The sequence below is a fragment of the Bufo bufo genome, chromosome 10 (assembly GCF_905171765.1).
Source record: "Bufo bufo chromosome 10, aBufBuf1.1, whole genome shotgun sequence".
NCBI lineage: Eukaryota > Metazoa > Chordata > Amphibia > Anura > Bufonidae > Bufo > Bufo bufo.
This window is the reverse complement of record NC_053398.1, coordinates 104,945,596-104,970,280: the sequence shown is the minus strand read 5'-3', so window position 1 is coordinate 104,970,280 and position 24,685 is coordinate 104,945,596. Positions and strand designations below refer to the sequence as shown.

Below are 24,685 nucleotides of genomic sequence, written 5' to 3'. Positions count from 1 at the left end.
GGCAAGTCCAATGCTGCTGAAGTCCATGGAGGAGTCCTCGGCAAATATATGGACAGTCTTTATAAGACCTGTTTAATCTGGGCATATAGAATGAAACATGTATGAGGGGAAGCCCCATTGACCTGTGCTGTGAGAAGTAGAAGGGTTGGAGATGTTGGATTTCAGCGGGCCGATCCTTTGTTCCCAAGGTAGATGGTAACCTTCTTATGTGTATGGCCAGCAAGAGTTTTTAATCCGTTCTTCTTCTGTTTTTTATTTTTTTCCCTGGGTATACGGAAACCCTCTCTCCTTCTGAACGGGAAGGGGTGCCAGCAACAAAATATCAGCCACCCTAGCACTGATTTCAGGATCTAGAATTGATGCTTGGCCTGTTGTAGCCTGTATGTGTAACAGCTTTGGATATGTTTCCTCTAGGTCTTCATACATAACCCCCATACTCGTAGCCAACGTTTTTCTTCAAACCGCCTAGTGCAGAGCCTACAAGACTCGGATATCTCTCTGCTAAACATCAACCAAAGTGTCAGCTGTCTAGAGGCTGGAGTCCTGGACCCCCAACTGGGCTGTGACTCGCTGATCGTGGGAACCCAAACCAACCTCTTGGCCTATGATGTGCATAACAACTCGGACCTGTTTTTTAAAGAGGTAACTGAACAGAATTGATTTAGCAGCTGGTTGAGGTCTTTACCATCTCAGATAAGCGATTCCGTCTCCTTGATGCACTTATAGAATGCAATGAGCAAATCAATTCGGCAAAAGTGAATCTCACGTTTGCAAAACCAATTCAACCAATGTTTTTTTTCTTTCTTTTTTTAAATGTTTTTTTATTTCAACAATAATTATACAATCAGAAAAACCATACAAAACATACATTCATATTTTATGTTTAATTCCCCAAGTATTCAGCCCCCTCCCCGATATCGCCCAACCCCACCCCAGCGAGCAAGAGGGGGAGAAAAAGACAAATCAACAATTAAACTTATCCATAAAGATCTTCCATTTATTCCATAGTTTGTCATGGATAGGTATTTTATTTACCTTAATAAAGCCTGCTTTCTCAATTGATCTATATAGATTAATCACATTTATCCACTCTTTAACAGTGGGCACGTCTGTTCTCATTCATCTTCTGGCCACTAATAAGCGAGCCAGAAAAAGGGATTTAGACACCATAATCTCATTATCTTTTGATAAATTGTTAGGAATTTCATCCAATACACAAATAAGAATCGATAAAGAAGGTTTAAAACTGAAAATATCTCCAATTAGTTCAATAAGACCCTGCCAAAATGGTTGTATTTTAGGGCAACGCCACCACATATGGATTATATCTGCTTTACTATTTTCACATCTTGGACATACAGTACAGACCAACAGTTTGGACACACCTTCTCATTCATAGAGTTTTCTTTATTTTCATGACTATGAAAATTGTAGATTCACACTGAAGGCATCAAAACTATGAATTAACACATGTGGAATTATATACATAACAAACAAGTGTGAAACTACTGAAAATATGTCATATTCTAGGTTCTTCAAAGTAGCCACCTTTTGCTTTGATTACTGCTTTGCACACTCTTGGCATTCTCTTGATGAGCTTCAAGAGGTAGTCCCCTGAAATGGTCTTCACTTCACAGGTGTGCCCTGTCAGGTTTAATAAGTGGGATTTCTTGCCTTATAAATGGGGTTGGGACCATCAGTTGCGTTGAGGAGAAGTCAGGTGGATACACAGCTGATAGTCCTACTGAATAGACTGTTAGAATTTGTATTATGGCAAGAAAAAAGCAGCTAAGTAAAGAAAAAAACGAGTGGCCATCATTACTTTAAGAAATGAAGGTCAGTCAGTCAGCCGAAAAATTTGAATACTTTGAAAGTAAGGGCTATTTGACCATGAAGGAGAGTGATGGGGTGCTGCGCCAGATGACCTGGCCTCCACAGTCACCGGACCTGAACCCAATCGAGATGGTTTGGGGTGAGCTGGACCGCAGAGTGAAGGCAAAAGGGCCAACAAGTGCTAAGCATCTCTGGGAACTCCTTCAAGACTGTTGGAAGACCATTTCAGGGGACTACCTCTTGAAGCTCATCAAGAGAATGCCAAGAGTGTGCAAAGCAGTAATCAAAGCAAAAGGTGGCTACTTTGAAGAACCTAGAATATGACATATTTTCAGTTGTTTCACACTTGTTTGTTATGTATATAATTCCACATGTGTTAATTCATAGTTTTGATGCCTTCATAGTCATGAAAATAAAGAAAACTCTTTGACTGAGAAGGTGTGTCCAAACTTTTGGTCTGTACTGTACATTAGGATTACCAAATTTCTGAAGCCTAGTAGGAGTCACATATAGCCGACGCACAATCATAAATTGAGTAACTCTGTGCGACGGATTCCTCAAATAGGTGCTCACTTGCCAAAAGCTTCTCCATTGTTCCTCGGGCCGATATCCTTTTCCCATGCATTCTTACTATTACACCTCACATCTTTATTTATAACTTCTCTTAATTTTTTATATAAAATTTAAACCAATCTATAATTTCCCCTCCACCCCGAAATAAAATTCATCAATTTATGTGAACCTAGTGCCATAACTTCCACATTTTTAAGTCCTTTAAAAATTGCAACTAATTGAATATATCTAAAAAAAAACTTTGCCTTTCATCACCTAAATTCTCTAGTAACTCTTCCTTAGGCCCGTACAGCGTTCCTCCCGTAGCGAGTCCGCATCACAGCACCCGGCCTGACCTCCCAGCGCTGCCGGGGTCACATAGCACTATATTGATTTATGATTCTATGTAACCCTTACAGTTCTGGAATGTATTGGATAACACTGGCCAGTGTTATCCAGTACATTCCAGAACTGTAAGGGTTGCATAGCTTATAAATCAATATAATGCTATGTGACTCCCGGCAGCGATGGGAGGTCAGGCCGGGTGCTGTGATGCGGACTCGCTGCGGGAGGACTGCGGACTCGCTGCGGGAGGATCGCTAGTCTGCAAGAGGCCTTATACTTCAGCTCCCCATCCTTAATGTATTGTGATATATACCAAAATCCTTTTGTTGTCCAGTACTTAGCATCTCCAACAAAAGTGCTTTCCCCCAGTGTCCTATTATACCAGAAGGGAGTCATTTGTGTAATACCCTCCAAACCCAAGTATTGCTTAAGCTTAACCCAAATTTCCACTAAAGATTTCACCATTAGATTTCTATATACACCCTTATTATACAATTGCCCTGATTCAAGTAGTACAAACATATTTGGCAATGCGCCATCACTATTCTGCACCAAGTGCCGATGAAAATCCACCTGTTCCCATTTCATAATCAATGCTATATTGGCCGCAAAATAATAAAGCTTCATATCCGGTACTTCCAAGCCTCCTTGAACATAAGATCTTGTAAACCAGTCTAATATTTCCCTAAGGCCTCATGCACACGACCGTATTTTTTTGCGGTCCGCAAAAACGGGTTCCGTTTTTCCGTGATCGTTTTTTCGTCCGTGGGTCTTCCTTGATTTTTGGAGGATCCACGGACATGAAAAAAAAGTCGTTTTGGTGTCCCCCTGGCCGTGCGGAGCCAAACGGATCCGTCCTGAATTACAATGCAAGTCAATAGGGACGGATCCGTTTGACGTTGACACAATATGGTGCAATTTCAAACGGATCCGTCCCCCATTGACTTTCAATGTAAAGTCAGGAGTTAATATACCATAGGATCGGAGTTTTCTCCAATCCGATGGTATATTTTAACTTGAAGCGTCCCCATCACCATGGGAACGCCTCTATGTTAGAATATACCGTCGGATTTGAGTTACATCGTGAAACTCAAATCCGACAGTATATTCTAACACAGAGGCGTTCCCATGGTGATGGGGACGCTTCAGGTTAGAATATACTAAAAGAACTGTGTACATGACTGCCCCCTGCTGCCTGACAGGTGCCCCCTGTAGTTAACTCATTGGTGGCCAGTGGGCCCCCCCCTCCCTCCCCTGTAGTTAACTCATTGGTGGCCAGTGGGCCCCCCCCTCTCTCCCCTGTAGTTAACTCATTGGTGGCTCCGATCGGTAACCATGGCAACCAGGACGCTACTGCAGTCCCGGTTGCCATGGTTACTTAGCAATTTGTAGAACCATTATACTTACCTGCCTGCGAGCTGCGATGTCTGCGTCCGGCCGGGAGCTTCTCCTACTGGTAAGTGACAGGTCATTTCACTTACCAGTAGGAGGAGCTCCCGGCCGGACGCAGACATCGCAGCTCGCAGGCAGGTAAGTATAATGGTTCTACAAATTGCTAAGTAACCATGGCAACCGGGACTGCAGTAGCGTCCTGGTTGCCATGGTTACCGATCGGAGCCCCAGCGATTAAACTGGGACTCCGATCGGTACACTCCGCTGCCACCAATGATAGGGGGGAGATTTTAATTAGGAGGGGGAGGGAGGGGAGAAGGCCCACTGGCCACCAACGAGTTAACTACAGGGGAGGGAGGGGGGCCCACTGGCCACAAACGAGTTAACTACAGGGGGGGGGCTGCCAGGCAGCAGGGGGCAGTCATGTACACAGTTATTTTAGTATATTCTAACCTGAAGCGTCCCCATCACCATGGGAACGCCTCTGTGTTAGAATATACTGTCGGTTCTGAGTTTTCACGAAGTGAATACTCAGCTATGAAAAAGCTTTTATGCAGACTGATCTTCGGATCCGTCTGTATAAAAACTAACCTACGGCCACGGATCACGGACACGGATGCCAATCTTGTGTGCATCCGTGTTCTTTCACGGACCCATTGACTTGAATGGGTCCGTGAACCGTTGTCCGTCAAAAAAATAGGACAGGTCCTATTTTTTTGACGGACAGGATACACGGATCACGGTCTCGGCTGCAAAACGGTGCATTTTCCGATTTTTCCACGGACCCATTGAAAGTCAATGGGTCCGCGAAAAAAAAACGGAAAACGGCACAACGGCCACGGATGCACACAACGGTCGTGTGCATGAGGCCTAACTCTCTTACCCGCCCATAATAAGTCATTAAACAATTTCTCAATTTCTTTGAAGACAGGCTTACCTAAGTAAATAGGGCAATTCCTAATGGTATATAATAATTGGGGTAACAAAACCATAAATCAAAGCTATCCTATCTGTTTTATTCATAGGAAGTTTATTCCATATCTTAATTCTTTCTTTTATCTTCCGAAACAGCGGAACAAGATTCAACTTTATAAACCTAGCAGGGTCCTTAGCTAGTTCTAACCCCAAATATTTAAAACTGTCATGAGGACCCAGTATCCTAAGCTTCTTATCCAATACCACAAGCTTGTCGCTAAGCGGAAGTAGGGTCGATTTACCCCAATGAATTACTATACCCGAATGCATACCAAATTCGGTCATCATTGCCATAACGTAATTGAAATCCCTGTTAGTATCACCAAGGAAAAAAAAAATCATCTGCATAAAGTGATATTTTATCTTCTACAGTATACCCCTCACTCCGAACCCCTGAAAGCTTCCATACATTCAACCAACGTTAGGTGGTCACATGTTGATGAATTCATTGATCGTCCCATGTCTAATCTCTATTATAAATTACTATACTGTTAGGCAGGCTCTCCTTAAAGACACCAGCTATGTATGAAGACTTCTTGACAATGATCCATGGGGGAAAAAAAAGGGAAAGAGGTATCTCCCAGGGAATGAGAACCAACTTTCAAGTGCCACCTTATGGAAGTGGCTTCAATCCAATATTTGAAGAAGCCGTTTTTCCCATGGAGCATTGCCAATAAGTCTCCATACTATGGAGAACTGCAAAAAAGTTCCATACACAGCTGGTTTCTTCAAGGAGAGGCAGCACCATGTCTAAGCTGCGTTCAAGGCCTTTCACTCCTCAAGTCAGAATCCTACTCCATACTGATGAAGGGCAAGCACACCGAAACAGCTGTCTACGGATGGATATTTGGCTTCGCTGTTTTCCTTTGTCAAGCTCAAAGGCTCGTTAAAAAGTTGGACTTTGACTCATAGGGAGCCACGTCCAGAAGGTGGCGCTAACACTGATTAATAGTGTCAGACAATTAGTAAATCCAGTTATTTTGGTGAAGGCAGACCTGGCATGGCTCCTATGTTCCCCTATATGGAGAGAGCATAGGATAGATTCACGACACAATTCCATTGGTTTTTATGGGATTCCCTCAGATACCATAGTCTTTTCATGTGATTTGCTTTACTTTTAACATGGCTTCCTCTTCTGCCAGGTTGGACAAAGCTGTAGAATGTGTATGTTTATTATGTGCTGATATCAACATCCATCTTTTCGTCTCTTTCGAAATTGTTTAGGTTGCGGATGGAGCCAATGCAGTCGTCCTTGGATCCTTGGGAGATATCTCTTCCCCCCTTGCAATTATTGGTGGAAACTGCGCCTTGCAAGGATTTGACTGTGGAGGGAACGACATGTTTTGGACGGTAGGACAGTGTATTCCTGTGTGTTGGAGATGGTAAATGATGGCAGTCGGCCTACATTTTCTATCTATCATGTCATTGTACTGTTATTTTTCATCACTGTAATGTTGAATGTTGTAAAGATTTTCATAGGGGCGAATGGATCAGTCCGACTGATTCACCAGCTCAGATGAGAGAATAAAGTGAACATACACATTTTCCTTTTACCTGTTCAGGACACTGTACATCAGGTGAATTATAGACATGTTCACTGGCCACACACTAGATAAATGTCAGCCGAGCCCGCTCATTTCGGTGGGACCGGATGGACATCTAATGTGTACTGTGGCCTCCAGACTCCACCCTGATGGCAGGTGACATGGGAGAGAAGGTTCAGGTTGTTGGATTTCAATTCCCTGATTCCTTGGTTCTCAGGGGGATAAACTGGTGTCGGAGGAGTCTGGCAGCGGCTTTCTACCCTTTCCCTGTTCTGAGTGTGCTTGTGTTTGGGGAGGAGTAGAAAGAGATAGCTGTCAGACAGATAACCATTTGGCTAACAGCTATCTAATATGTAGAGCTAGTCTTTGGATCCTTACAGCAGATCACCAATTGATATGCCAATAAGCACAATTTAAAGGGGTCTTCTGACTTTTTTATACTGATGACCTATCCTCTGGATAGGTCATCAGTATCTGATCGGTGAAGGTCCAACACCTGAGAACTTTGCTGTTTCAGGAGGCCTGTGAGTGACGTGGCCTCCTCATTGATTACCAAGCACAGTGACGTACATTGTACAGCGGCTGTGCTTCGTATCACCATTCATTTGACTGAGCTGTGCCTAGGACACGTGAAGTCACAGGCTCATGGTAAGCTGCAAGAAAGTGAGCGCCACGTTCTTCGGTCACATGGCCTAGGAGCAGCTGGACCTCCACTGATCAGAAACTGATGACCAGTACAAAAAGTAGGAAAACGCCCTAAAGTCTGTATAGATCGTCATGTGCATCTTCCACTTCTCCGTGTAACATTTCATGATTAATGTGTTGTAGGTTACGGGGGACAATGTGCGCTCCCTGGCGTTGTGTGATTTTGATGGAGATGGGAAAAAAGAGGTAAGCTTGCTTTACACGTAAAACTTTACAGAGAATATCACTTGTGTTACAAATGCTTTTTTATCTTGAGCAATAGATGGGAGTTCATCTGAAATAAAGACATGTTTTTTTCTTGTGTCTTCAAATTTTTGCTAAAAATGAGGAATATGGATCTCAAAGAGGAGGGTATAGGAGCTGCTCCCATTCTGGCAGATTTGAGCCATCCAGGTATTACACGACAGCCATTTATGTTTTGTATGGCCGCCATGTGATACTACATTTCCCTTGCAGCAGCCGCTGAAGGTCCAGCCTGTCTCTCGAAATGATGAACCAAATTGTTATAAACCCTACTACTGCTGTTCCTATTATAAAATGGATTACCACATATCCGCTCGATAGGTGATAAATGTTAGAGCACAGGGTGTCTGACTGCTGGGACCCTCACTGGTCTCTAGAATAGGCGACCCCGGGGCATGTCAGTGGTGAGGACTATGTCCAGCTGAGCTGCAGCAATACAACTCTGTAAGTGCAGTCACAACTGTGGGGAGAAATGGGGCACTACGGCCCCCTGTTCTAGGGATCAGAAGGGTCCCAGGTCCCTGAACATCACCCACATTGTACATGTTTCCATTTCATTACAGCATTAATATACAAGGGTATTCATGGCTTATTACAGCTTCTTGTTGGATCTGAAGACTTTGATATACGAGTGTTCAAAGAAGATGAGATTGTTGCTGAAATGACAGAGACTGAGGTGAGTGCGGCTGGATCGTCTATAAGCATGAGCGGCCATGCCTAACTGCTCAGGCCTCATCTACATCTCTTATGGAAAGCATCAGATGAAAGGGTTAGTGTAATCTAATGAGCGTGGGGTTGTAATGTGCTTTCCAGCAGACCCCGTCTTAAAGGGTGAGAAATTTGCCAAGTGTTTAAAGGGGTATTCCCATCACATACAATGGGGGCATATCGCTAGGACATGCCCCCATTGTCTGATAGGTGTGGGTCCCACCTCTGGGACCTGCACCTACAAGAAGAACAGAGCGTGGTTTCCCGGGGTCCGTCCACCACCAAACGCTGCTCCCCGATGCTCCCATACAAGTGAATGGGAGCACACTGTACATGCGCGGCCCCTGCTCCCATTCATTTCTAAGGGGCAGACAGAAATAGCCGAGCCAGCGCTCGGCTATTTTCAGTGGCCCCATAGAAATGAATGGAGGGCGGCTGCGCATGCGCAGTGCGCCCTCCGTTCATTTCCTAGCTCTCGTTGTAGGTGCGGGTCCCAGAGGTGGGACCCGCACCCATCAGACAATGGGGGCATATCCTAGCGATATGTCCCCATTGTCTGAGATGGCAAAGTCTCTTTAACCCCTTAATGCAAAATGCCGTGCATGTACGGCGGGGGATTCTGTGCCAGAACGCTCCTGCACCCGCCCGATCAATGCAGGGGTCCGGCAGTCCCAGATATCCGGGCCCCTGCTGTATCCGACGACATCGCTGTTTACAGCGATGCCGGCTGATTAACCCCTTCTATGCCGCAGTCAGCACTGACCGCGACATAGAAGTGGTTTGCGGCGGGTGAAGGAGCGCATCGGGTCCCCGCGCTGCTGTGGCGGGGACCCGATGTGTGACAAGGCAGCCCGATGCCGCGCAGAGGCTGCCCAATGCCTTGCATGGCATGGGGACCTGCCTTCTACGGGTGCCCAGGAGATCCAGCCTCAGGCTAGGTCTCCTAGGCAACTTGTTAGTTTATTACTCTGTGTAATCCACTAACAGGCAATGCATTACAATACAGATGTATTGTAATGCATTTCAGAGGGGATCTGACCCCCAAAAGTTTAAGTCTCAGAGTAGCAAAGAAATAAAGTTTAAAAAAAAAGTTAAAAAAAGTGTTTTCAATAAAAAAATAAAGTTTCAAGTTTAAAAAAAGAAAAAAACGCTCCTTTCCCCTGATTTTATAATAAAAAATAGAAAAAAAGGAAAAAACACACATATTAGGTATTGCCGCATCCATAACGACCGGCTCTATAAATATATCACATGATCGACCCCGTCCGATAGACACCATAAAAAATTTAAAATAAAAACTGTCAAAAAAAAGCCTTTTATGTCACCTTACATCACTAAAAGTGCAACACCAAGCGTTCAAAAAAGCGTATGCTCCCCAAAATAGTACCAATCTAACCATCACCTCATCCCGCAAAAAATGAGCCCCTACATAGGACAATCGCCCAAAAAATAAAAAAACTATGGCTCTCAGACTATGGAGACACTAAAACATGATTTTTTTTGTTTCAAAAATGCTTTTATTGTGTTAAATATAAAAAAATAAAAAAAGTATACATATTATGTATCGCCGCGTCCGTAACAACCTGCTCTTTAAAAATACCACATGACCTAACCCCTCAGACGAACATCGTAAAAAAAAAAAAAATGGTGTCAAAAAAGCAATTTTTTTGTCACCTTACATCACAAAAAGTGTAATAGCAAGCGATCAAAACGTCACACGCACACCAAAATTGTAACAATAAAACCATCACCTCATCCCACAAAAATGATACCCTACCTAAGACAATCGCCCCAAAAAACCCCAAAAAACTATGGCTCTCAGACTATTGAGACACTAAAACATGATATTTTGTTTTGTTTCAAAAATATTAGTGTATAAAACTTAAATTAAAAAAAAGTATACATATTAGATATCGCCGTATCCGTAACAACCTTCTCTATAAAAATAGCACATGATTTAACCCCTCAGGTGAACACCGTAAAAAAATATAATAAAAATGGTGTCAAAAAGCCATTTTGTCACCTTACATCACAAAAAGTGTAATAGCAAGCAATCAAAAAGTCATACGCACCCCAAAATCGTGCCAATCAAACCATCACCTCATCCCACAAAAATGATACCCTACATAAGACAATCGCTCAAAAAATAAAAAAGACTATGGCTCTCAGACTATGGGGACACTAAAACATGATTTTTTTGTTTGTTTCAAAAAACATATTATTGTGTAAAACTTAAATTAAAAAAAGTATACATATTAGGTATTTCCACGTCCGTAACGACCTGCTTTAAAAAAACATCACATGACCTAACCCCTCAGGTGAACACTGTAATAAAAAATAAATAAAATGGTGCTAAAAAAGCAATTTTTTTTGTCACCTTACACCACAAAAAGTGTAATACCAAGCGATCAAAAAGTCATATGCACCCTAAAATAGTACCAATCAAGCCGTCATCTCATACCGAAAAAAATGAGCCCCTACATAAGACAGTCGCCCAAAAAAAAAAAAATATGGCTTTCAGAATATGGAGACACTAAAAAATTTTTTTATATGTAAAACCTGTCAGATGATCGTTGTAAATAACAGGGAAAAACCAGTGCCAAAACAGCAATTTTTTTGTTACCTTGTCTCACAAAAAGTGTAATATAGAGCAACCAAAAATCATCTGTACCCTAAAATAGTACCAACAAAACTGCCACCTTATCCCGTAGTTTCCAAAATGGGGTAACTTTTTTGGAGTTTCTACTCTAGGGGTGCATCAGGGGGTCTTCAAATGTGACATGGCAAGTTAAAATTATCCCAGTGAAATCTGCCATCCAAAAACCGTATGGCGTTCCTTTCCTTCTGCGCCCTGCCGTTTGCCCGTACAGCAGTTTACGACCACATATGGGATGTTTTGGTAAACTACAGAATCAGGGCAATAAATATAGAGTTTTGTTTGGCTGTTAACCCTTGCTTTATTAGCGAAAAAAAAATGATTAAAAAAGAAAATCTGCCAAAAAAGGGAAAAAATTAAATTTCATCTCCAATTTCCATTAATTCTTGTGAAACACCTAAAGGGTTAACAAAGTTTGTAAAATCAGTTTTGAATACCTTGAGGGGTGTAGTTTCTAAAATGGGGTCACTTTTTTGGAGTTTCTACTCTAGGGGTGCATCAGGGGGGCTTCAAATGGGACATGGCATCAAATAAACAGTCCATCAAAATCTGCCTTCCAGAAACCATATGGCGTTCCTTTCCTTCTGCGCCCTGCCGTGTGCCCGTACAGTTGTTTTACGACCACATATGGGGTGTTCCTGTAAACTACAGAATCAGGGCAATAAATATTGAGTTTAGTTTGGCTGTTAATCCTTGCTTTGTTAGCGGAACAAAATGATTAAAATGGAAAATCTGCCAAAAAAGTGAAATTCTGAAATTTCATCTCCATTTTCCATTAATTCTTGTGGAACACCTAAGGTCCCTTTCACACGGGCGAGAATTCCGCGCGGGTGCAATGCGTGAGGTGAACGCATTACACCCACACTGAATCCGGACCCATTCACTTCAATGGGGCTGTGCAGATGAGCAGTGATTTTCACGCATCACTTGTGCGTTGCGTGAAAATCGAAGCATGTTCTATAGTCTGCATTTTTCACGCAACGCAGGCCCCATAGAAATGAATGGGGCTGCGTAAAAATCGCAAGCATCCGCAAGCAATTGCAGATGCAGTGCGATTTTCACGCATGGTTGCTAGGGATGAGCAACCCCGGACCCCATTAAAGTCTATTCACTGTATTATTTTCCCTTATAACATTGTTATAAGGGAAAATAATAGCATTCTTAATACAAAATGCTTAGTAAAATGTGCCTTGAGGGGTTAAAAAAAAAAATAATATTAACTCACCTCATCCACTTGATCGCGCAGCCGGCATCGTCTTCTTTCTTCTTCTTTCAGGACCTGCAAAAAGATCCTTCTATCTTCATTCAGCAGGACCTGCGCTGACGACGTGGTAAGTGTGATTACGTCATCAAAGGTCCTTTTGCAGGTCCTGAAAGAAGAAGAAAGAAGACGATGCCGGCTGCGTGATCAAGTGGATGAGGTGAGTTATGTTTTTATAATTTTTTCCACTCAATTGACATTATACCTAGCATTCTGTATTCAGAATGCTATTATTTTCCATTATAACCATGTTATAATGGAAAATAATAAAATCTACAGAACACCAAACCCAAACCCGAACCAAACCCAAAGAAGTCCGGGTTCGGGTTTGGGTACCACATTAATTTTTTTTTCACGGGCGTGTAAAACGCATTGCACTCGCGCGGAAAAAACTGAACATCGGAATGCAATCCTAGACAAAACTGACTGCAATTGCGTGGGTTTCCCGCAATGCACCCTGAACGCATCCGGCCCTCACCCGCGATGCCCGTGTGAAGGGGGCCTAAAGGGTTAACAAAGTTTGTAAAATCAGTTTTTAATACCTTGAGGGGTGTAGTTTCTAAAATGGGGTCATTTTTGGGTGGTTTCTATTATGTAAGCCTCACAAAGTGACTTCAGACCTGAAAAAGTGGGTTTTGGAAATTTTCTGAAAAATTTCAAGATTTGCTTCTAAACTTCTAAGCCTTCTAACGTCCCCAAAAAATAAAATGGCATTCACAAAATGATCCAAACATGAAGTAGACATATGGGGAATGTAAAGTAATAACTATTATATGAGGTATCACTATCTGTTTTAAAAGCAGAGAAATGTAAATTTTTTCAACATTTTTGGTAAATTTGGTATTTTTTTATAAATAAAAATGAAATATTTTGATTCAAATTTACCACTGTCAGGAAGTACAATATGTGACGAGAAAACAGTCTCAGAATGGCCTGGATAAGTAAAAGTTATCACCAAATAAAGTGACACTGGTCAGATTTGCAAAAATCTGTCTGGTCCTTAAGGTGAAAAATGGGCCGGTCCTTAAGGGATTAAGAAGTTTATGAAGTTATATGAAACATAAAAGGGAATACGTGGAGATCATACCATCCAAGTCTGCATATGTCAGAGGACTAGACTTGCTTTCAAATGCTTTGTAATGTTAAATTGGATTTAAAGGGGTTTATGGGATTAACAGTTATTGACCATTCAATGTTAAAAGGGGTTATCCCAAAAAAGTATTTTTCACCTATCCACAGGATGGTTGATACATGTCAGGTTGCAGGTAGTCCAACCACTGGGCACCCAAGTGATCCCAAGAATGGAGGGTCCTCAAGCCCCTCTCTGAATAGAATGGTAGTGTGCATGTAAGTCCATCGCACCATTCACTTTGATGGGACTGACAATGCGTTAGCTATGTCCATCCTGTAGGAGTGAATGGTGAGTGTCGTGATTTCAGAAAAAGGGGACCCAGGGACCCTCCATTCTCAGCATCACTGGGGGTCCAGCGATCTGACATTCAACTCTTATCCTTTGGCTGACAAGCCATAATGGTCACAAGACATGTCTTCCCTATGGACATCATCATTACGCCCGTTGGTACACAGAGGGCCCGGAGCATCCTTGTAAGGGAACGTATATTAAGAGGTTTATGATTTTCGTATTTTGCAGAATTTATCAGTTCTTCCAAAACAACTGATACCCTGGTGGGCCTGAACAGGCGCTATTCACCGCCTCTATAAATTGCTGTGTAATAAGGAGGAAGGTTTGGGGGAAAGTCATACAACTGAGAGGGGTCACAGGTATCGCAGAGTATGTTCCTTTATGGAACAACCCCCTACTCCCGGAGTTTCTTCCCCTAGCAGGGTTTAAGGTGTGGATGGACAACGGTGTGTTTAGGATAGGTAATCTGTTAGATAACGCAGTATTCAGAACATTCACAATGATCATATACCACGTGGTAGTTTCTACCAATACTTGCATACAACTCTACGATTAGAAAAGGTGGAACGATGGCTTCTAAGGATAATACTCTGCAACTAGTGGTACCTGGGGAGATAAGAAGGGTTTAATATCCACAATTTATCAAATGTTGCTAGATAAATTTCTAGACTCACACCTGCTCTCTCGTGTGAGAACATGGGAAGGGGACCTGGGGAAGATATCGCAAGAGCAATGGGGAGACATTCTCGAGGCGGTACCGCAGTCATCGCTGAGTGAACACAGAGTGTACAAAACAATATTATCAATATTTTTACATCGCATTGGTTTCAGATCAGACGCAAAATGTCCGCGCTGTCTGATGGAAGCGGCAGATTTGCTACACATGCTTTGGCGATGTCAAAGGTTGGATGCGTACTGGGTGGGGGTACTGGAGACAATACAGAGAGCCTTCTCGGTACGGATCATTCGGGACACTAAAACATGTATCTTAGGTTATGTTACAGAAGTTGGCGCAGGTGAGGCGGCCAGAGTAGCAATAGGGAGGTTACTGTATGTAGCCAGGAAACTAATAGCCTTGCTTTGGATCCAAACGAGACCCCCATCGGTTTAGGAATTCAGATCTAAGGTTAATACAATGCTGATGTACGAAAAAATAGTGTTTTCTGAAAAGGTAAGTACGACAAGTTGTGGTCTCCATGGATGACCAGTAGTAGTCTCTGCCCGAATGCCTTCTGATATGATCAATGTCGGAATGGGAGGGAGTGGAGTTGGGGAAGGGGGTTCTTTCATTTTGGGTGGGTGGAGGGTGAGGGAGGTGAATGGAGGGAAACTGGTTAGAACTGTGCCTGATTTGTTAATTTATGGACGCCTTTGTATTGGAATACTTTGAATATCGCATTTTGTATATGGAAAGTGATTATATATAACAAAAATGATCAGATTTTTTTTTATAAAAATTGCTGTGTAAGCAGCGTGTGCTGCCATACCTGAGTTTCTATAGCTGTCTGTATCAGCCACCTGCTTTGATCTTTTATATCAAGCTCATTGTAGGAATCGACCAAGAATGAGCTGCAGAGAGTGGCATAACGTGACATTTAGGGACAAGCTTGTGTTATGGTGAAACGTGCTAACCTTTAAAGGGGAAGTCCAGTTGAAATGATCTTCTGATATTTCATATTCGCAAAGATCACTATGGTGAAGTCTGTGATTTCAGTGGTCTATATAGAATGCACAAACCCCTTTCTATTGCCGGAAATCTTACACCATAGGCTAAGCAAAGGACCATTATAGTCAATGGCAAAGGCGTAGAATCTTATGTCAGAGTCTCAGAAGCTGTAAATGTCACGGTTTCATAAGAAGACTTTTAATAATGCTTCTTATTTCAGACGATCACAGCAATATGTCCCATGTATTCCAGTCGATTTGGTTACGCACTGTCTAATGGCACGGTCGGGGTGTATGAACGAATGTCGCGGTACTGGAGGATAAAGGTATGTTTATCAGTCTGCCAGCCAGGGAGATAAAGTGGATCTGTCAGCGTTCCTGACATGTCTGCTTAAAGGGAACGGTCACCATGAAAATGCAGTGCAATCTGCAAGCAGCATGTTATAGAGCAGGGGGAGCTGAGCAGATTGATGTATAGTTTTCTGGCAAAAGATTCTGCAAACCTTGTATTTTATTAATTGAAATCCCTGCTCTTTCTGAGTTCAGTTGTACACAGGGGCCGTCAGTCACTGATAAGACCGTCCCCATGACTACTGAGCTCAGAAAGAGCAAAAATGCAAATGTATACATTACACGTTTGCTGAATCTTTCCATCTGCTCAGCTCATCTTGCTCTATAACATGCTGCTATAGCATGAGGCAAGTGATGTAAGACGATTAAAAAATATAGCAGTTAAAGGGGTTTTCCGAGATTTTTATACTGATGACCTATCTTTGGGATAGGTCATCAGTATCTGATCTGTGGGGGGCTGACACCCGGGAACCCCGCCGATCAGCTGTTTGAGAAGGCACTGGCGCTCCTGATTCACTTCAGTGGGACTGAGTGTGATGCCAAGCACAGCTGCTATACAATGTATGGCGCTGTGCTTGGTAAGCTGCGAGAAGCCCGGGATGCTCACAGGAGCGCCGGTGCCTTCTCAAACAGCTGATTGTTAGGGGTCCCTGTAGTCGGACCCCCACCGATCGGATACTGATGACCTATCCTGAGGATAGTAAAAAACCAAAAGATGACAGCAGCATATCCAAAACGAGGGTCCTTTATTCACCAAACGTCCATGAACAAGGTACAAAAAAGTATAAAAAATGCAATGTTTCGGCTACATACTAGCCTTTGTCAAGCATACTGAATAGTGACTATTGAGAATATTTAAAGTGCTTCGTGTTCCACCCACCATCATCAGAGACCAATCAGATATCTCAACGTATTTGGGATCCACCTATTCACTAAGATCTCTCCAATAAACACATCTCATTCATAATAGACGTCAACGTAATCAAACACGTGAGCTAAATAGGTGATTAACTTAGGCCACGTGGTAGGTGGCGGGCAATGGAGTCCACACTACGTGCACATAGGGTCTATCACAGCGTCTATCAGGTTCCCCTGCGCATACTCACATGTGATCCCTGTCAGCCTGTCATGTGACACAAACTGGTCACATGACCTACCCGAAACTGCACTAGTAAAGAAAGCGTCCACATCCCCATGGAAATCGGTACACCACGCCGCATTGAATTGCGTGTGCATCATGTGACACGCCTCAGTCACATGATCCCCTCAGTACCAAACAAGAAGAGAAGCGTCCCCGCCTCCATGGAGATTAATTGTCACCTCCGGCATAGCATATGTCTATATAAAAAGAAACGTCTGCCATATCACGCCTTCATAAATTAGAGGGGCAAAGGTTTAAAAGTAATATCAGGAAGTATTAGTTTACTGAGAGAGTAGTGGATGCATGGAATAGCCTTCCTGCAGAAGTGGTAGCTGCAAATACAGTGAAGGAGTTTAAGCATGCATGGGATAGGCATAAGGCCATCCTTCATATAAGATAGGGCCAGGGGCTATCCATAGTACTCAGTATATTGGGCAGACTAGATGGGCCAAATGGTTCTTATCTGCCGACACATTCTATGTTTCTATATTATAATATCTTAATCATCTAATCAAATCTGTAGAATGGGGGATATTCATTAAAGGCATTATAAATACCTCTTACAAGTGCATAGTGTATATACAACTTCCGCCACCTGTAACCATAACAAAAACAGAAACAGTTAAAAAATAGTATTACCATAAAACCAATGTATACTCAGGGGTACTCAACTGGCGGACCGCGGTCCAAATACGGACCGCGGCCGCCAGTTGTCCGGACCCCGGCCATCCTTTAGAGCGCTGCTCCTCTCCTGCACACTGCCGTGCAGGAGGAGGAGCTTACCGGCGCACTTCCACCTGTCCCACAGCGCAGTGAGACAGGGCTTCCTCCACATGTAGCGCTCCTCCTCCTGCACACTCTGGCAGCTCTGCTCAATACAGCGGCGGGGCACAGGAGATGATCGTTCTCAGCAGCGCAGGAGGAGTCTCTCCCTCCCCCCTGTGCTGCTGCTGTCCCCGCCGCTGCCAATAAGAAGAGGCAGGAGGAGGAGGGGAGGGGCTGTGGCCACTGCGCCACCAATGAAGAAAACTGACCTGTATTACAAATACAGGAGGCGGGTGCTGGAATTAAATAGCCGGCACCCGACCTCTGTGACAGGGAGCTGCGATCAGCTGCAGTTGAGTTAACCCTTCAGGTGCGGTACCTGAGGGGTTAATTGTAGCTGATCGCAGCCCCCTGTCACAAAGGTCGGGTGCCGGCTATTTGATTCCAGCACCCGCCTCCTGTATTTGTATAAGAAACGTTGGTGGCACAGTGCGCCCCCCCCCCCCAGTATAAGAAACATTGGTGGCGCAGTGCGCCCCCCCCTTCCCCATTATAATAAACATTGGTGGCTCAGTGGGAGGTGCCAATGAGGGTTAAAAATAATAAAAGAAAATTAACTCCCCTCCTCCAGTTGATCGCGTAACTACCGGTCTCCAGTTCTTTCTTCAGGACCTGTGGTGACGTCACTGAGCTCATCACATGGCCCATTACCATGGTGATGGATCATGTGATGAGCTCAGTGACGTCACCACAGGTCCTGAAGAAAGAAGTAAGAACTGGAGACCGGCAGTTACGCGATCAACTGGAGGAGGTGAGTAAATAATTTTTTAACCCTCATTGGCACTGCCCACTGCGCCACCAATGTTTATTATATTGGGGGGGGGGCGCACTGCGCCACCAATGTTTATTATACTAGGGTGATGGGGGGGCGCACTGCGCCACCAATGTTTATTATACTGGGGTGATGGGGGGGCGCACTGCGCCACCAATGTTTATTATTTTGAGGGGGGGCGCACTGCGCCACCAATGTTTATTATACTAGGGTGATGGGGGGGCGCACTGCGCCACCAATGTTTATTATACTGGGGTGATGGGGGGGCGCACTGCGCCACCAATGTTTATTATTTTGAGGGGGGGCGCACTGCGCCACCAATGTTTATTATATTGGGGGGCACACTGCTCCACCAATGTTTATTATATTGGGGGGCACACTGCGCCACCAATGTTTATTATATTGGGGGGCACACTGCGCCACCAATGTTTATTATATTGAGGCAGGGCGCACTGCGCCACCAATGTTTATTATACTGGGGTGATGGGGGGGCGCACTGCGCCACCAATGTTTATTATTTTGAGGGGGGGCACACTGCGCCACCAATTTTTATTATTTTGAGGGTGGGCGCACTGCGCCACCAATGTTTATTATATTGAGGGAGGGCGCACTGCGCCACCAATGTTTATTATACTGGGGTGATGGGGGGGCGCACTGCGCCACCAATGTTTATTATTTTGAGGGGGGGCGCACTGCGCCACCAATGTTTATTATATTGAGGGGGGGCGCACTGCGCCACCAATGTTTATTATATCGGGGTGATGGGGGGGGCGCACTGCGCCACCAATGTTTGTTATTTTGAGGGGGGGCGCACTGCGCCACCAATGTTTATTATATTGAGGGGGCCGCCAGACGAAAAAGTCGGACATGTAGTACTTTTAGTCTGGCGGCCTCTCACCGTGCTGCGCCGTAACTCTGCCCCCATCCCCATTATAGTCGATGGGCACAGAGCAGCGGCACGGCGAAGTAGTGGCAAGATGGATCTGACAGGCTGAGCAGCCTGTCGGATCCGTCCTGCTGCAAGTGTGAAAGTACCCTTACTAATGAGCGCTTCCATCATGGAACGCCCATTAGTACAGCCTTTACCTCCACCGCTACTTGTGCTAGTAAAACAAAATATATATTACTTACGGTACCTCCACCTCCATTTGCTCACGCTGTGGAGAACACTCCCTGCTGACTAGAAGCTCAGGACAGGACCTACAAGACTTCATCACGTTGGAGCACCGGTCCTGAGCTTGCAGTCAGCAGCGAATGTTCACCGCAGCCAGGTGAATGCTAATTATTTTTTATTTTTTGCAAAAGCAGAGAAGGGGGGCACTAATGGGGGCAATACTCTTACTGGGGGCACTAATGGGGACATTATTCTTACTGGGGCACTAATGTGGCCATTACTAATTCTGGGACTTACCCGGGGCGCTCCACTATAACGTCAGAGCGCCCCACGCGCATGTATCACATGATCGCATGGCATCTTTACTGTTGGCGTTCAGCTCGGACCTTCACCTGACTGCAGACCCTGGTATGTGGACCTTTAATAAAACTAGTTGAGTACCCCTGCTCTATACTGATGAATGATAATTGCAAACTTATTCAATACCACTTACATTAAATTCAATGTTCAACCCGAAGGGTTGTAAAGACCCCAAAGCAAAGATCCACCTTAATTCTTTTTTTCGGAGAATCATCTCCCTGTCATCTTCTCTCCTCAATGTCCCCACTGAGTCAATTACACAAAATCTCAATTGGTTTATTGAATGGCCACATTCTATGAAGTGTTTGGCAACCGGTTTTTCCACCATCTTTTTTCTGATAGTACTTTTATGTTTGTAAATCTCCCTGATTTCCATAGTCGTCTCACCAACATATATAAGACTACACGGGCATTGAATCATGTAAATCACATCCCTAGATCTGCATGTATAATAACCTCTGATATTAAATGTATGTCCAGTGTATGGGTGTACAAAGGTGTCCCCCTTGATTAGGTTACCACAATTGCAAAACCCAGACACGGAAAATTGCCCATTTTCCGTTGGGGCCAAGTAACGCTGTCTCTTAATAAATGTACTGCCTATATCCGCCTTGACCAACTTATCACGTAACCTGATGTTCTTTTTATAAGCCATGAGGGGAGGTTCCTCAAATTCCTGTATCCCAGGTAAGCCTCTTCGTAAAATGTGCCATTCTCTTCTCAAACTTCCCGCTATCTTACCACTGTATGTGCCAGAAGATGACACAAAGGGAATCCTATTTGTCTCCTTGCTGTTGGACCTCTTCTGTAGAGTAACCTCTCTATTAATAGCCAATACCTTGTTACGGGATCTCTCCAATAATCTACGAGGATATTTCCGTTTAGAGAATCTGTTGCACATCTATCCCACCCTATTACAAAATTTGTTCTCATCTGAGACCACTCTCCTGACCCTCAACAATTGGCTCCATGGCAATGATTCAATCATACATCGCGGATGATTACTATCATATCGTAACATATCAGTGGCTTTCTGAAACAGATCCGTCTTATGAGTACCCTCCTCCACATAGATTCTCACATCCAAAAATTGTAGTTCCTGATCGGATACTATTTTGGTAAATTGTAGTCCAGGGACTCCTCTGTTCAAATGATGGTGGAAATTCTCCAACACTTCCAAAGTTCCACTCCAAATCAAGAAGACGTCGTCGATGTAGCGCCACCAGCACAGAATCCTCTCCATAAATGCGGATTGATACACCAGCATGTCCTCCACCTGGCCCATATAGATGTTAGCATAAGTTGGGGCCACATTGGACCTCATCGCCGCACCCCGCTTCTTTTGGTAATAGGTGTCCCAAAGAGGAAATAATTCCTCCTAGGGAAAACCTCCAACAGGCGGAGGACAAACTGGGTAGCACCTGGAGAGGACCCTGTGACGGCAAGCGCCACACCGACCGCCCTCAAGCCTCTGTCGTATTCAATGGAAGTGTAAAGGGAGACCACAACAAGATAGAAATGTGTTGGCAACTCTAGCTCCTGTAATTTTAAAAGAAAGTGACTTGTGTCTCCAATATAGGAGGGAACATTTACCGCATATGTACGCAATAATTTGTCTAGGAATATGGCTATGGTACTAAATATTGATCCCCTACCCGATACTATTGGTCTACCGAGGGGTCAATGAGCCTCTTATGGGTTTTTGGAAGTACATTACATTATTAAAGGGGTTATGGGATGTTGTACTTTTAAATATTCCCCTAAATCTTGATCTATAATCTCATCATCCATAGCTTTATTCAATATATTTTCCAACAAATTCAGAATCTCAAATTTAGGGTCCCCCTTAAGTACCTCATAAACATCCTTATCCTCCAATTGCCTCCGTATCTCTTTAATATATTTATCAAAATCCATAACTACCACTGCAGCCCCTTTGTCCACGGGTTTTATCAGAATCCTGTTATTCTGTTCAAGCGACCTTAAAGCATTTCTTTCCTGTTTAGACAAATTGTGTACATATTTCTCCCTGGATTGCTCCCGTAATTTCCCAATCTGTTTGGAGACTATTTCAATATACGATTCAGTCACATGGTTATTCTATGGGGGAGAGAAGTTACTCTTTTTTTTCCCTCAAACCTATATCCTTTAAACATAACATATCTTTAACAGGAGTGGTAGTTATGGATTCTGATAAATATATTAAAGAGATACGGAGGCAAATGGTGGATCGACGACGACGGAAGTGACAGGGATCACATGTGAGTATGCGCAGGGGAACCTGATAGACGCTGTGATAGACCCTATGTGCACGTAGTGTGGACTCCATTGCCCGCCACCTACCACGTGGCCTAAGTTAATCACCTATTTAGCTCACGTGTTTGATTACGTTGACGTCTATTATGAATGAGATGTGTTTATTGGAGAGATCTTAGTGAATAGGTGGATCTCAAATACGTTGAGATATCTGATTGGTCTCTGATGATGGTGGGTGGAACACGAAGCACTTTAAATATTCTCAATAGTCACTATTCAGTATGCTTGACAAAGGCTAGTATGTAGCCGAAACATTGCATTTTTTTTATACTTTTTTGTACCTTGTTCATGGACGTTTGGTGAATAAAGGACCCTCGTTTTGGATATGCTGTCGTCATCTTTTGGTTTATTACTGATCTGTTGACCGCTGAGGATCTATGGTTATGGACGAGCTGATGCTTTCCTGAGGAAGTCGATCAGGTACTGGTGCTGCTCTAAAGTATTGTTACTCTATCCTGAGGATAGGTCATCAGTGTCAAAATCTCGGAAAATCCTTTTAAAATCTATAAAATTTACTGTATACATAAAAATCATGAATCCATGTGATTACATCAGGGATTATAAATAGAGATGAGCGAAGTTATGGAAGATTCGATTTGACTGCTTTGCGGAATTTCCCCAAGAAGTTCGCTTTGTGACAGATTACTTAGTCACAAAGCACATTTCTTTGTATGTAGTGAGCGCAATGACGGGAACGGCGATGGCGCCTCCCGTCATTAAACCCCTCAGATGCTACGTTCATCACTGATCGCGAAATCTGAGATTAACATTGAGGGCTTTCAGGGGTTAATCGAGTAAAAAAAAAAACTCATCCTTATCCATTTAATTGCGTGGCGGCCGCCGGGGCCATCTTGATTGAAGACACTGTGCAAAATCTGCCCGGTGTGTTGACATCATATGTCACCGCACACGAGATATCGTGTGGTATCTTCAGTCAAGATGGCGGCAGCACCTTCTTCACTCGCAAGTGGATGCGGTGAGTAAGTATTTTTTTTTTTTTACTGCCATTTCAGGGAAAATTCTTTACCACAAAAGAGGTAATTAGTATCCAATGGCTAATTGTAAATAAATTCCTTATGGCCGCACGCACACAGAAACTCCACAATTGTTATTTCATTAAAAGACAAGCGTATACTAAAGCAGACATGTCAGGAGTGGTGACAGCTGCTATTTAAAGAGGACCTTTCATCGGTCCAAACATTGTGAACTAAGTATCATGACATATACAGCGGCGCCCGGGGATCTCACTGCACTTACTATTATCCCTGGGCGCCGCTCCGTTCTCCCGTTATGTCCTCCGGTATGTTCGGGGACTTGGTTATAGTAGGCGGAGACTTAGGGGACTTGGTTATAGTAGGCAGAGTCTGCCCTTGTTCTGCTGGGCGTCTCCTAGGCTGTAGCGCTGGCCAATCGCAGCGCAGAGCTCACAGCCTGGGAGTTTTTTTCTCCCAGGCTGTGAGCTCTGCGATGTGATTGGCCAGCGCTACAGCCTAGGAGAAGGAGACGCCCAGCAGAACAAGGGCAGACTCCGCCTACTATAACCAAGTGACTGAACATACCGGAGGGCATAGCGGAAAAACGGAGCGGCGCCCAGGGATAATAGTAAGTGCAGTGAGATCCCTGGGCGCCGCTGTATATGTCATGATACTTACGGTAGTTCACAATGTTTGGACCGATGAAAGGTCCTCTTTAAGGTTAAAGGGATCTTCCCTTGAAGGGGTTGTTCGGGTTCAGAGCTGAACCTAGACACAACCCGATCTGCACTTATTCACCATGGATAAGTGGAACATCGGAGCTTTTCACGCCTGCATGCATGACCGTGGGTCCACTGTGGGCAGAGACATGGTGATATGTAGTGCGCATGCGCCGGTTAAGTAACCAGTAATTACGAATGGAAATGGAGATATGAATGACGCCACAAGGATACAGGGCTGGCCGGACAATACAGGGGAGGAGTCAGGCGCAGGTATGGCGGGGAGCACTGGGCACTTGCAGCACACTCGCCGCTCCTGGGCACTTGCGATAGGTAATTTGCATATCTTTAAAACTTCATTTGTGGTGCTTTGGAGCCTCTCAAAAACTAAACCAAGGTACCATCAGTGTTATGTATTTGCGTCCCGCAGAGCTATATTATCAGTTTAAAACCTGTCATGTAGGTGACAGACTCCCTTTAACATGGGCCCTTGTCTTGTATCACTGTCTATTAATGAAAATTTTGTCTATATCGTTCCACCCACAGTCTAAAAACCTTGCGATGAGCATACACGCCTTCGACCTTAACTCTGATGGGGTTTGTGAGTTGATCACAGGGTGGTCCAACGGGAAGGTGAGTGTCGCACTTTCTCTAATTGCCATGACCTGTGTATTTTACGTGTGATTTTTGTGTTGCGAATCTGCACACACCGCTGGTTTTAGAATTTAAGCAGTTGCTGACCATCCTGTGCCTTATCCTTCAATGGCAGATCTGAAATAAATGCTGTATCCATCCGCTGGTTAATCCAGAC

At 43.9% G+C, this 24,685-nt stretch overlaps 1 protein-coding gene across 1 annotated transcript in view; it reads left to right on the top strand.

Annotated features, from left to right (window-relative positions):
- Positions 1-24,685, top strand: part of BBS2 (Bardet-Biedl syndrome 2) — a 48,686-nt gene that overhangs the window by 6,053 nt on the left and 17,948 nt on the right. The window contains exons 3-8 of the mRNA XM_040410282.1: positions 415-642; positions 6,322-6,447; positions 7,470-7,532; positions 8,188-8,265; positions 15,524-15,628; positions 24,421-24,507. Of these exons, the coding sequence (XP_040266216.1) occupies positions 415-642; positions 6,322-6,447; positions 7,470-7,532; positions 8,188-8,265; positions 15,524-15,628; positions 24,421-24,507 (687 nt within the window). The remainder of the gene's footprint in view (positions 1-414; positions 643-6,321; positions 6,448-7,469; positions 7,533-8,187; positions 8,266-15,523; positions 15,629-24,420; positions 24,508-24,685) is intronic.